General features: G+C 38.1%; 1 protein-coding gene across 2 annotated transcripts in view; it reads right to left on the bottom strand.

Annotated features, from left to right (window-relative positions):
• Window positions 1-15,360, bottom strand: part of SH3BGR (SH3 domain binding glutamate rich protein) — a 59,626-nt gene that overhangs the window by 34,233 nt on the left and 10,033 nt on the right. For both annotated transcript variants that reach the window (XM_081569954.1, XM_081569955.1), the window contains exon 3: window positions 6,993-7,073. In XM_081569954.1, coding sequence (XP_081426080.1) covers window positions 6,993-7,073 — 81 coding nt within the window. The remainder of the gene's footprint in view (window positions 1-6,992; window positions 7,074-15,360) is intronic.

Raw genomic sequence — 15,360 nt, 5'->3', positions numbered from 1 at the left:
GTGGAGAAGGATGGAGGGAGGATATAAATAACTGAGGGAGATTAAGACATACAAACTTTAAGTTACAAAATAAATGAATCACTGTTATGAAACGTACAATATAGGGAATACAGTCAACAATTATGTAATATCTTTGTATGGTAGCTAGATTTATTATGGTGATCATTTTGAAACATCCTGAAATAGTGAGTCACTATGTTGTACAATGGAAACTAATGTACTGTTATTGGTTAATTATACTTCAAAAACAAATAAACAAATTCATAGGAAAAAAAATGTGCTTACCAGGGGCGGGGAGTGGGAAGAAGTGAACTGGATGATGATGGACAAAAGGTACAAATTTCCAGTGACAAGATATATAAGAACTAGAGATGTACTATACAGCATGATAATACAATTAACACAGCTGTAAGTTATATATGAAAAATGTTAAAAGAGTAAATCCTAAGAATTCTCACACAAGGAAAACAATTTCTTTTCTAGTTCTTCAATTTGGTATCTATACAAGATAATGGATGTTTGCTAAACTTACTGTGGTTCATTTCATGATGCATATAAGTGATTATGCTGTATACATTAAATTCTAGGGCTATATGTCAATTATATCCCAATAAAACTGGAAGAAATTTTTTTAATTTTAAGATTTTTGAAAATTAATTTTGCTAATTATATTTGTTTGTATGCTTAAAAGAGTACCCAATATGTAAGAAATGCAATGTATGTATTGAAAGATGTGTTTTTAACAAGTTTTCTCTAGGGGTTTCTGGTTTATGTATTTGACTGCCATGTACTATGATCCACAAAGAGCCATGACTACTATATTTTCTTCATATATTTTTACCATTTTTCTTTATATAATACCTCTTTTACTTCATTATCGCTTTTGGTCTTTAATACCTCTGTAGCTTTAATCCCTCTGAAAGCTGATATTCTGGCTTTTTTTTGTTTATGCCCTTCATTTCAAGTTTTCTTTGAATTATTGTTTTATTATTATAAATAACATGTCTCAATCTTCACTAAAATCTAATTTCACTGACAACTCTAATTCTGGTATAGGAAAGTAATCTTCTACAGACACTCTAACAGACACTGACTATAAACTCTAGGTGAAATTAAAAAATAAATTTTCTATAAGACATAAGTAAAGGAAAAACAAGAGAATGAACCAAAGCTAGATGATTCAAGAGGAAGTTGACACTTGAATGATGAGAATGATTTGTACCTCATGCTCACAGCCACATTATTAACAAAAGCTAAGAAGTGGAGACAATCCAAATACCATCAGTGGGTGAATGGAATATATAATAGAATGTTATTCAGCCTTAAAAAAGAGAAGGAAAGGAAATCATGACACAAGCCAGTCACAAAAAGACAGCTACCATTTGATTTCACTCACATGAGGAATCTAAAATGGAAAAATTCATAGAAACAAAAATAAAAATGGTGGTTACTAGGGACTGAGAATAAGGAGAAATGGGGAGTTTTATGAATATAAGACTTTCAGTCTTACAAAATGAAAAGTTCTGGAGATCTTTTGCACTGCAATGTAAATATAGTTAACACTACTGAGCAGTAATTTTTAAAAAATATTTTTTAAGAAAGTAGGAATAGCACCGAGTGAGTTGCCATTCTCAGGGCTTAAACCTTAAAGTAAGCAAATCTTGTGAGAAACATAAAACCACAACAGCAAATTCACAGGTTTTTTTTTTTCTTGTCTGAAAAATTAAAAAAACCTGAATTTGGGGCAACCACAGCCCCTGGAAAATCAAGACAGAATCTTGGACAGGAGAGAGGCAAATGGAGAGAGCCCCCAAATTCTGTTTATAAACCCTGCTAAAATCTTCACCTGAGACCAGAACAATGTGTGCATGTGACTGGTTTCAGATAAAGAAAAAAGAACTCAACTCAGATTTAAGCTGCTACTAGAAACATAGTGTTTGCAGTCTGAGAACAACAAAGTAAATGCCCTACTGAAGCCAAAAAAAATCAACATTTTTCAGAGGAATGTAACAAAATACAGTCTGCACAACACAATATTCACTATGTCCAAGTATGCAAAACCCTTGAAGTATAAAGAACAAGGAAAATGTGACCCATCCCCCCAAAGAAAAAACAATAAATAGAGACTGAATCCAGAAAGAAGCCAGATGTTGGAATTAGCAGACAAGGAATTTTTAAAGCAGCTATTAAGACTATTGGAGAAGGCAGTGGCAACTCACTCCAGTACTCTTGCTTGGAAAATCCCATGGACGGAGGAGCCTGGTGGGCTGCTATCTATGGGGTCGCTAGGAGTTGGACACAACTGAGCGACTTCCCTTTCACTTTTCACTTTCATGCACTGGAGAAGGAAATGGCAACCCACTCCAGTGTTCTTGGCTGGAGAATCCCAGGGATGGGGGAGCCTGGTGGGCTGCTATCTATAGCGTCGCAGAGTCGGACACGACTGAAGTGACTTAGCAGCAGCAGCAACATTAAGACTATACTCAAAGATGTAAAGGAAAATATTCTTACAATGATGAAACAATTGGAAATATCAGCAGAGAAATAAAAACTGTAAACAGCAAACAAATGGGACATTCTAGAATGTAAAAAAAATACAATATCTGAAATTTAAGTGTCACTAGACTGAATGCAAAATAAAGATGACAGAGGAAAAAGTTAGTAAACTTGAAGATAGACAAGCAGAAATTATACAATTTGAAGACTAGAGAGAGACAAGTTTAAAAAAAAAAGCCTCAAGGAAATATAGGATAATGGCAAAAGACTTAACATATATGAAGTTAGACTGTCAGAAGGGGAGATGAGAAAAAATGGGGCAGAAATAATATTTGAAACTATAATGGCTAAAAACTTCCTAAATTTGATCAAAGAATTTATAGATTCCACATTAATTCTTCCAGTCCATGAACACAGAATATCTTTCAATTTATTTGTATCTTATTCAGTTTCTTCCAACAATGTCTTACAGTTCTCAGTGCATAGGTATTTCACCTCTTTGGTCCAATTTATTCTTAGATATTTTACTTTTTGCTGCAATTGCAATGGAATTGTTTTCTTAATTTCTTTTTCTACTAGCTCTTTGTTAGCATGTATAACCACATTTCTTGCCAGGTGCTTTATTCTTGTCATAATTCTCATCAAGTCTTTCAAATTTGAAAATTGACAATAATGAATTAACCACAGTCATTTTAAGTCTTTTGTCACACAGAGATATTTTTCTTAGCTTCCCTGAAAGCCTTTGTAATCAGCTACAAGCCATCATGCTTAATCTATTATGTAGAATGACTGCTCAGAGAGCCACAGAAAAGGATTATACGTCAAGTGCTGCGAAGTATAGGTTTCTGATAGCATCAGTTAGAGACCACATGACTGGACTGAGTCAGAATTTCCAAAATTCTAGTTGAGATGTAGATGGATTCTTGAGACTTCTAAACTCAGATCCAGTGGAATTAAGAGTTAATTACATAGAACAGAATGAATCAATGAGGTATAATTGTAGTTTTTGTTTGGAATATTGTTAATGTTATTTAATGTTTTATTTTCTGGATATGTAAGGAAGCCCTCTGTTTTTGCTCTTAAGTATTTCATAAATTTTGACATTGTAGTATACGCTGCTTTTGTACATTGAAATCAAACATTTGTAAATAACATTCTGTCTACCTGATTCCTCCAGAATTCAAAAATTCTAATTGAATCTTTTTACTTTTTATGACAATATAGTTATTTGCCTAGGTTCAGTAAGAATCTATATTCCTTGTTACAAAGGCATAATTGGAAACTGGTTATGCAACCAAACCCTTGCTTGTGTGTTATTAAGAATGAGGCTCATTGAGCATAGGCAAAACGTTCTCTGACGTAAATCATATAAATGTCTTCTTAGGTTGGTCTCCCAAGGCAATAGAAATAAAAACAAAAATAAACAAATGGAACCTAACCAAATTTACAAGCTTTTTCTCAGGAAAGGAAATTAAAAAAAAAAGACAACATACAAAATGGGAGAAAATATTTGCAAATAATGCAACTGACAAGGGCTTAATCTCCAAAATATACAGACAACTTAATTGAAAAATGGGTAGAAGACCTTAATAGACACTCTCCAAAGAAGATGTACAGATGACCAGTAGGCACATGAAAAGATGCTCAACATTACCAATTATCAGAGAGATGCAAATCAAAACCGCAAGGTACCACCTCACACGGGTCAAAATGGCCACCACTAAAAAGTCTACAAATTACAAATGCTGGAGATGGTCTGGAGAAAAGGGAACTCTTCTACACTGTTGGTGGGAATGCAAGTTGGTGTGGCCACTACAGAAAACAGTATGGAGGTTCCTCAGAAAACTAAAAACAGAATTATCATATGATCCCACTTCTGGGCATATACCCAAACAAAACTATAATTCAAAAACATACATGCACCCCTATGTTTATAACAGCACTATTCACAATAGTCAAGACATGGAAACAACCTAAATGTCCCTCAATAGATGAGTGGATAATGATGTTGTACATATATACAGTGGAATACTACTCGGCCATAAAAAAAGAATGAACCTACCTACAAAACAGAAATAGACTCACAGACCTAGAGATCAGGGTTGTGGTTGCCAAGGCAGAGAGAGAGGGGGAAAGGGATGGACTGGGAGTTTGGGGCTGGTTGATGCAAACTATTACAGTTAGAATGGAGAAACAAGGTTCTACTGTATAGCACAGGGAACTATATCCAATTTCTGGGGATAAACCATAATGGAAAGGAGCATCTTAAAAGAATGTAGATTTGTATATACCTAGGTCACTTTGCAGCAGAGATTGGCACAGCATCATAAATCGACTATACTTCAATTAAAAATAAAATAGAAGAATGATGCTCATTGAATCAGATATGACCAGATGCCTGTGAAGAACTAAGGTTGACTTTACAGAGACAGTGCTTACTCACAAAGCTCTCTTGGGAAAACCAGCCTGGTACTTGGCCTGGAACAGCCTGCCTAAGACAAAAAACCAGTTCTGCAAGCAATAATGCTGCTTATAATGCTGAATATCATTTTATAAGTATACATTTTCTCCACAATAGTCAAGAATGTCTATTTTTAGCTTGAGCAAGATTGATTTCCTTGCTGACACTTCTCCACGATGTTGTTTACTACAAAACGATACTGTGACAAATAATATCGTTTCCATAAATCATCAAGTGTCTGTCTTCCCAAAGGAGACTTGAAGGACTTTGCCAGAGTGCACACACATAAACACTGAGCAATAGTGACAGCAACGAAGGTTCTAGCCCAGACTGTGTTGCAAATAGTGGGGTCCCTTTGTGGTGCTCAGATGGTAAGCAATCTGCCTGCAATACATCTCTTTGCTGTACAACATGTTCATCGCTGATTCAGTCCATCAGCAATTCTTACCAGCATTCTTCTTTCAGAACAGGCACTAAAGTCATCCACTTCTGTACCATTCTATCCCTACTACCCTAATCCAAGCCACCATGACATTTATAGTCATTCATCCCACTTCAATCCATTCATCCTATTGTAGTCAAAAGAGTTCTAATTAGGAAATAAGATCACTTTATTCCTGTGCTTAAAAACCCTTATGTCTTCACACACCTAAGATAGACTCCAGAGCACCCCTGTAAGCCACAGGCTGCCCACTTGCCACCCCTGCATCCCACGTATCTCTTCCCCTCACTTCAGGGACTCAGGCCTCATGGCCATCAAGCAAGTCTTCATCTCCAAGCTCTATGCTGCCTCAGGGCCTTTGCACTTGCTCTTACCTTTCCCTGAAACACTCTTCCCTCCACCCTTCCTTTCCTTTTCAAGATCCCAGGGACCTGAGTGTCCCCACCAAGAAATATATCCTAACACTAAGGCACCACCTCTTAAACAGAATAGCTAAACTAATGTGACTCAGTTAACAAACTCTTTCATCAAATAAAAAAGATTAAATTGTGTGTAATAGCTTTTAGCACTTTTTTAAGCTGTTAATAAAATGTACGAAATACGTCGCATTTAAGTTGACCAAGGCCAGAAAGGTATTTCATTATCTTAATAGGAGGCTTTATCCTCCTATAGAACCATTAGTCACCTGGGAAATCTACACTATCATTTGGAGAAGGAATCTGTTAAACTTCACACAAGAGACCTCAGGTATTATTAGCTGAAGAATGCAGACACATGGAAGACAGCACACCCACATGCCTCTGAGACACACCCACCTCTGTAAGGTAAGCCTTTGGGGGAAACTCAGAATTTAATTGTGTGAGAATTCACTTTCACATAAATCTCTTTTGAAATGAAGCAGGGCACAAACAAGTTAACTAAGAAATAAGTGAATTAGATAAATGTGTGCTTGTCTTGTATCTATGGAGAGTCATGTATGAGATGCTTGGTAGAGGTAAGGATTTCAATGAAAGTAAAGAGTAAAGCCAGGTGATCTCCATCAAACATTCAAATTCATGGTACTTGTCTTATTAGCAATTGATATAATAATACATAATTAAAGATGAAACAATACCAGAGGGGGGGAACCTTATGAAATTAATTTATGAGTCTAGATGATACTTTTTCCCTCCTTACCAGATGCAAAAAGGCAAAATTCAACTTATTTTAAACAAAAATAATATAGGAGTATATATCACTACAAAATTAAGTAACATAAGCTGTTATGGAACATTCATAACAAAATAATTTCATAGATATAATCTGAGAATTTATATTTTTACATATTCAATTAACACACTTAAAATTATTGAATACAATATTTTTTAACTTAGGTACTGTAAAACTTATAACAGGGTCTAAACCTCAAAAATAATAAAAGTATAGTTCTGAAATATATTTTAGTAGAATCCATGCATGACATCTCTGCATAAGAAAAAGAAGTATATTACAATCATGTTAATTTAAAGATCATTATTTATTTAACAGTCTCGGATGCTGATCTTATCCTCAATTATGACCTATATCAAACCCCATGGGGGTGCTCAAGCTTACCTTTGAGCCTGGAGGGGGAGCCAAGCCAAGGAAGGAATAAATAATATTCTCTTCTTTTGCAGAGAAGAAAGAGTCAAAATCCTTGAAGCAAAGAAAAAGAATGATTAAATCCAACGCACACTTGTGAGCCAGTACATTGACCTAAGTTAATCTTTCTTACTTATTAGTCATAAAGTGAGGAGCTAACACAAAAGTTTATTTGCTTTGCCAAAGATGATCAATCCCCAAATTTGGGAAATTGAACCATGAAGTTTACATTTGTTTTTACACACCTTCACTGTGCCTGTTATAGTATAGCGAGAACACATACACGCGGAGTATTCTGGCTCAGGAATTACTGACAAGACTCAAACGTACATAGGGAAAGTCTTCTCTAAAAGTTTCACATCTTTAGCTGGTTTCCTTATAATTTGGTCCTATGGGTTCAGACCCTGATTAGGGTCCAAACACCACAGGACTAAAACAAGATTTCTGTGCTGTTATTATAGTAGCTTCTAGTCAGTAAAGAAGCCGCCTGCAATGCAGGAGACCCAGGTTCTATCCCTGGGTCAGGAAGATCCCCTGGAGGAGGAAATGGTGACCCACTCCAGTATTCCTGCCTGGGAAATCCCAACAACAGAGGAGCCTGATGGCCTACAGTACATAGAGTTGCAAAGAGTCGGATACAACTTAGTGACTAAATCGCCACCAAGGGACTAGACTTGTCTCAGGCTCTTCCAATATCAGGAGCTGCAAGATTACAGAGGGTTTAGAAGCATGCTCATTTTGCCCAAAGGGGAAAAACTGTAGAATGATTAGACACCTGGCAGCAGATGGAAATCAGAAGTTCAGTAAAGATCCGCCCTCCCCCCGCCCCCAACCCGGGCGAGACCACACTCAAGTCAGTCCTTCACCAGGTGGGTCCTGCCCTAAGTCAACTCTCCAGCAATGTGTTAGTCAACAGCGTGGAAGAGTTTCACTATTTATCATTAAAACATAAAAGATCCTCCTCCAGTCCACTTTCCTGTTGCCAGTCTTTATCGCTGGGGCTATGATGCAGTTTCAACAGTGTTGCCATAGGCTCAACCGGGACAGGGTTAGTCTGGCCTGAACTGAACAGGACTCTCAAACATGTGGTCATGCTACTGCCTACCCTCCTCTGATGTGTGTTAAGAGCTTAAAACCAAAGACAGGCCACCTATGTTAAGAAGAAAATGTTATGTAATTCCTGTGTTTCCATTTTATCCAAAGCTTTGCTCTTTTCCTACCTGTCACCCTGATTCTGTCAGTGATTATTTTCTTCTTTCGTACTGAATGTATTTTTGTACTGAATCTATTTTTGTAAGCTGCCTCATATCTTAAGGGAAATATCATGTACTGTGAGTGAGTCTTTGGTATTAGACATACTCATTGATTCCCAGAATACACACTTACGAGTTGTTGCTAAAGATTACATGATAGCATGCACTAGTAGTAGTAGTATTGGTAAGTTGTTGTTGTTCAGTTGCTAAGTCATGTCTGCCTCTTTGTGACCCCATGGACTGCAGCATGCCAGGCTCCTCTGTCCTACACTATTTCCTGGAATTTGTTCAAATTCATGTCCATTGAGTCAGTGATGCTATTCAACTATCTCATCCTCTGCCAACCCCCTTCTCCTTTTGCCTTCAATCTTTCCCAGCATCAGGGTCTTTTCCAATGAGTCAGCTCTTCACCTCAGGTGGCCAAAGTATTGGAGCTTCAGCTTCAGCATTGGTCCTTCCAATGAATATTCTGATTTCCTTTAGAATGGACTGGTTTGATCTTGCAGTCCAAGGGACTTTCCAAAGTCTTCTCAAACACCACAGTTCAAAAACAACAATTCTTCAGCACTCAGCTTTCTTTATGGTCCAGCTCTCACACCTGTACATGACTACTGGAAAAACTATAGCTTTGACTAGATGGACCTTTGTTGCAAAGTAATGTCTCTGCTTTTTAATACGCTGTCTAGGTTTGTCATACCTTTTCTTTCAAGGAGCAAGCGTCTTTTAATTTCATGGCTGCAGTCACCATCCACAGTGATTTTGGAGCCCAAGAAAATAAAGTCTCTCACTAACATGCAAATTTTCTCCAGACATCTCTTGCTAAATTTTGGAGGGATTTCACAATTTTTTGCTCTTCTTAACAACATATATATGTGTGTGTGTGTGTATATATATATATACACACATATATATATGCCTGTATATATGTATATATATATAACGTGTATATATATAACTAATACATATTTATATATATAAAACTAATGTATAATACTAGTATATATAATATAATATATTATATTATGCTTTTCCCTCTTCCATCATAAGGAAAAGGCAAAAACTCAATAGAAGAATATTCAAAAGATATACAGAAGAAGATATACAAACATAAAGAGCTACACAATCTCTTTACTAATGGCTACAGTCAAAGGATGCCTTCTGTGTGCCTCCATGGAACTGCCACAGGGAGTCAGGTGGATGATTTAGAACAATTTTTAAATATGAGAGGAGTTGAAATAGAGTTGGTGGTTTATTTTGTTAAGAAGAAAAAAATTTTTAATTGTCTGCTGTGGTCGTCATTTTTTTCATAAAATTGAAAAATACATTTTACCAATATAAAAGTGATAAGAATTTATAACTCACAGAGGTTCCACTTCACTTGACCCTAGCCCTGACTCCCAGGCTCTTGAGGGAGGTCAGATAAAAACAAATATTAAAACCTTCTTAGAGGGACCAGGTATATGGAGGTGATATCACCCAGTGCTTCAAATATCCATGAAACCATCTTCTCTCAGGCTTCCCTGGTGGCACAGTGATTAAGAATTCCCCTGCAGTACAGGAGACCCGGGTTCAATTCATCAGTCAGGACGATCCCCTGGAGAAGGGAATAGCAACCCACTCCAGTATTCTTGCCTGGAGAATCTCATGGACAGAGGAGTCTGGTGGGCTACAGTTCATAGAGTCACAAAGAATTGGAGATGACTGAGTAACTAACAAGTAGTCAAGTAGTACTTATAGCACAGGGAACTATATTCAATATCCTATGATAAACCATAATGGAAAAGAATATGAAAACAAATATATGTATAACTGAATCACTTTGTTATATACCAGAAACTAACACAACGTTGTAACTCAACTACACTTCAATAAAATTTTTTAAAAAAACAAAGAAGGACTTCCGTGGTGGTCCAGTATATGAAAATCTGCCTGCCAATCAGGGAACACCAGTTGGATCCCTGTTCCTAGTTGGGAAGATCCCACATGTCACAGAGCCACTAAGCCCATGTGCCACTGAAGCCCACATGCCTAGAGTCTGTGCTCAGAAACAAGAGAAGCTACCGCAATGAGAAGCCCATGAACTGCAACTAGACAGTAGCCCCTGCTTGCCGCAACTAGAGAAAGCCTGTGCACAGCAATGAAGACTCAGTTTGGCCAAAAATAGACAAATTAATTAATTTAAAAAGCAAAGAAAGCTTGACCATAATGGAAAAACAAAAGATAATTTTTATTAACATGTTGATACGTACACTATCAAAGTTATATGTAAGATATAATAAAATTGCCATCATACTGAAAAAAATTAAAAAATAAAATAGCGTGTTCAGTAACATCAGTGTGTTGAAAACATCCTCCCCCTGCCCTAATCAGGGGGGCATCCTGTCCCCTCTTGCAGCCCTAAGTTCCCAGACATATTTGCCTCTCTGCTGCATGGTTGAAGATCCTTTTAGCTGTGCCCAGGACCAGGCAGGCACCCCAGCCCTCACATAGGTGAAAATGCACAGACTCCAACTTGGCATCAGCAGACAAGTCTGCTAATTCCTGTTAGTATTTTTCTGCCAGGCAGGTGACCTGGCCTCCACTGGGCCTGGCTTCCTGGTGGTATCCCCTTTCTGTAGCTAGAGGTTGTCTGCCATGCCCTCAAGATAACATCTTCATCTGTTCTTCCCAGAACAGGAGGAGTTCAGGCTGGCAGGGACACAATGGTACACAGAACCACCCATGACACCAGCCCTTGCACTGACCTGGTGCTGAGAAAGCCACTGCTTGCCTTTGAGGTCCCCTCCAGCTGCTGCCATCATCATTTGAGAATTCACAGAGGCCTTTGAGTCAACTTAAATGATAGCCTTATTCTGATGGTCCACATTTCTATCATGTAGAAAGATATGTTAACCATCCAGATTTATGCCATTTTATTTTTTTAAAGCAGGTTTATTACTTTATTTTTTTAATTTTCATTTTATATTGGAGGATAGTTGGTTCACAATGCTGTGTTAGTTTTAGGTGCATAGCAAAGGGATTCAGCTATACATAGACATATATCCATTCTTTTTCAGATTCTTTTCTCATATAGGCTATCACAGAATATTGAGTAGATTTATGCTGGCATCCTTGACACAATAGACATGAGTCTGAACAAATTCTGGGAGATAGTGAAGGACAGGGAAGCTTGGTGTGCTGCAGTTCATGGGGTTGCATGCAAAGAGTCGGAGACGACTTAGCAACTGAACAACAACAATGCCATTTTAAACCTGACACATCCTTCAGAACTTTGAGTCTCTTTGTAAAATTGGCATCTGCAATACAAATAGTCATTTTACCTACTTTCTGTAAACAAAGTCCTCTGCCTCATTAATGCCCTTTTGTTGGGAATATCCACAGATTGCAGAAAAGCAAGTTTAGCAAAGCTGCTAGTAAGAAAAACTACTAATACCTCTCTGAATGAAGAAAGAATTCAAAACAGCTAAACATAAAATCACTTATATGCTTATCTCATTAGAACCATATTCATAATAGGAAAACACATCTTAAAAATAGAAGTCTTTTTTCTTAGTTGGGAAATGTTTTCTTCTTCCACAGTTAATACAGAAAGCATTGCTAGATGACAGCAAAATGACATAAGAAATGGCTTTGAGGTTTTATTTCTGTAGCAGAAAATAACTACAGAATTTTTACCCTGGGATAAACATAGGTTGAAAGAAAATATTTCAGTATCGTCTTCACTGTAACTAGTCTTAATCAAAAAGGACAGTTAAAATAAGAAAAAGTAAGAGATTTAAAATTCTACTTTCACTAGAAAAGTACTAGAAGAAAAGGAGATGATTCCTTTAATGATATTAGAGTGCTGAATGATTTTCTAAACAACACATAGAGTGCAGGAACCATAAAATATATTAATAAACTGTCTACAGAAAAGAAATGTTAAGCCCTGCATTCCAAAAAAAACACTTGAAAACATCAAAAGACAAATAAGAAACATAGGGAAATATTTGCAACATCTATGGTAATGAAAGGGCTACTTTCTGTCATAAGTAAAGATTCTCACAAACCAATAAACATTAACCTAGAACCAAACAGAAAAAGTAGAAAATCATAGAAAAAAACACAGAAAGCTTATAAACAGAGGAAAAGATGTTCAGCCTCTGCTATAAAGACAGAAATCCAAGTCAAAGCAGTGAGAACACATTTTTCATCTAACAAATTGATTAAGAATATTGTCTTAATTGATTAAGAAATTGATAAAGAATATTAGAACATTGTTAAAGTTACAGGAAACCAGCCACACCCAAATATAAACTGGGGCAATTACTGTCCAGACTTAATATCTACTGAGATGTGAGATGCATATATGCTGTAACTCAGCACATCTTCTAGGAATTTATCCTATATATACGCTCAAACTGAACACAAAGCTCTGTATATGTAAAGGGACTTCTGCAGCATCATTTGTAGCTGAAAAGAGATGTGAAGCCACTCTGTCGTGTCCGACTCTGCAACCCCATGAACTGTAGGCCTGCCAGGTTCCTCTGTCCACGGGATTTTCCAGGCAAGAATATTGGAGTGGGTTACCATTTCCTTCTTCAGGGGATCTCCCCAACCCAGGGGTCAAATGCAGGTCTCCTGCATTGCAGGCTGAGCCAGAGGGAAACTGAAAACAACCTGAATGGTTTCCGTTAGAGAACTGTGCCAATTAATTATGTCATATCCAATGCAATGTTTCACAACCATTGAAATAAAGAATATGTGACCCACCAATTCCACATGAGCTTCCATGGTGGCTCAGTGGTTAAAAAAAAAAAATCTGCCTGCAAAGCAGGAGATATGAGTTCGATTCCTGGGTCAAGAAGATCCCCTGGAGAAGAAATGGCAACCCACTCCAGTATTCCTGCCTGGAGAATTCCATGGACAGAGGAGCCTGGTGGGCTACAGGCCATGGGGTCGCAAAGAGCTGGGCACAACTGAGCGACACTATATACTCCAATATAAAATTTTAAAAAGCTTTTTAAGAAGAACATGTACAGCTCCACAATAACCTCTGAGATACAGTTATTAAGTGAAAAGGACAAAGTGTATAGAGCTTATTCCCATTTTTTTAAGTGATAAACAATGGTAAATACACATACAAAATTCCTGGAAGGCCAAACAAGAAATTGCCAACATTGGTGGGTCAAAGCAGGACGGTTACATAATTTGCAGGGCCCAGTGCAAGATAAAAACAAGGCAACCCTTTTTCAAAAATCATTATGAATTTCAAGACAGCAACAGTAGAGTGTTAAAACAAGCAGAGCGCTCTCTTGAGTGGGGCCAGGTGTAACTTCCCAGGTGGTGGGCTCATAAAACTGGCCCGCCTCAGAAAAACTAACTAGAGGGGTATAAAATAGGAGGAAGAATCATCTCCACTGTGGACAACTTTGGAACCATTTTAATTCTTCTGTGTGCACACAGACTCATTTTTCAATTATAAAAAAAAATTTTATATGGGCTTTTCTGGTGGTCCAGTAGTTAAGAATCCACCCAGCAATGCAGGGACTGTGGTTCAGACCCCTGGTTGGGGAACTAAGATCCCACATGCCACGAGGTAACTGAACCCACACGCTTCCACTACTGAGCTCTCACACCACAACTAGAGAGCCTGTGCGCCACAATGAAAGATCCCTCATGACTCAACAAAGATCCCCCATGCTGCAACTAAGATCCAGTGCAAACAAATAAATAAATTTTTAATTTCTAAAACATAAAAATTGACCATCACCATTGTCCCCCACTCCAAGAAGCCTCTTTTTCCCTTTCCTTATCTAATAAGAGCCACAATTCTTAAAAATTCAGGTCAGGTTGGAGAGATGTCCAGAAGCCAAGCAGTCTGGAGGGTGTGGGGCGAGGAGTGTGGTATACAGGGAAGGGACCCTCCCTTACCAAGGAAATACTTTCCTCACTCTGGGAAGCCCCAGCTTCAATTACAAGAGAGTTGGACTGGACCATTGTTCCTTGTTTAGTCACCAAATCATGTCCAACTCCTTGTGACCACATGAATTGCAGCACACCAGGCTCCTCTGTCCTCCAATATCTCCTGGAGTTTGCTCAGATTCATATCTGCTGAGTCAGTGATGCTATCTAACCTCTCATTCTCTGCCACCCCCTACTCCTATTGCCTTCAGTCTCTCCCAGCATCAGGGTCTTTTCCAATATGTCAGTTCTTTGCATCAGGTGGCCAAAGTATTGGAGCCTCAGCTTTAGCATCAGTCTTTCCAATGAATATTTAGGGTTAATTTCCTTTAGGATTGACTGGTTTGATCTCTTGCAGTCCAAGGGACTGGCCATAAGTTCCACTAAATAACTGCTCAACACCTTAAACCTGTTTGAAAACAGCCTCACATCCACAGGACTTTAAGTTAAGCCTCTGAAGAAGCCTAACACAGCCATGTACATTCACACAGCTTGTACTTCCCCCAAAAAAGCTGTGTCCACCCCGAACCTCAGAAAATGACCTTATTTGGAAATTGGGATATTGGTTTCCCTGGTGGTTCAGATAGTAAAGAACCCACCTGCAATGCAGGAGACCTGGGTTCAATCCCTGGGTCAGGAAGATCCCATGGAAAAGGGAATGACTACCCACTCCGTATTCTTGCCTGGAGAATCCCATGGACAGAGGAGCCTGGTAGGCTATAATCCCTGGGGTCGAAAAGAGTCAGACATGACTGAGCAATTAACACTTTCTCTTTTTACTTTCACAGATGTAGTTAGTTATGATGAGGCCATGCTGGACTAGGGTGGACCCTATTCCAATGACTTCTGTCCTTATACAAAAGCCATGTGAAGACACAGAGAGACCCCAAGAAGAAGGCCATGTAAAGATGGAGGCAGAGATGGACATGATGTGTCAACAAGTGGAGGAATGTCAGAGATGGCTGGCAGCCACCAGAAGTCAGGAGAGACGCATGGAACATATTTTTGCTTAGAGCCTGCAGCACAAATCAACCCTACTGACACTTTGATTTAAAACTTCTGGCCTCCAGAACTGTGAAAGAATAAATTTCTGTTGTTTTAAAGCACTGTAACCATCAGCTGGGGATGCCATAACAAAATACCAT

This window comes from Giraffa tippelskirchi, chromosome 2 (assembly GCF_054371585.1).
Source record: "Giraffa tippelskirchi isolate mGirTip1 chromosome 2, T2T-mGirTip1v1.2.pri, whole genome shotgun sequence".
Taxonomy (NCBI): Eukaryota; Metazoa; Chordata; class Mammalia; order Artiodactyla; family Giraffidae; genus Giraffa; species Giraffa tippelskirchi.
Note: the sequence above shows the minus strand (reverse complement) of the source record. Positions and strands in the feature narration are given on the sequence as shown.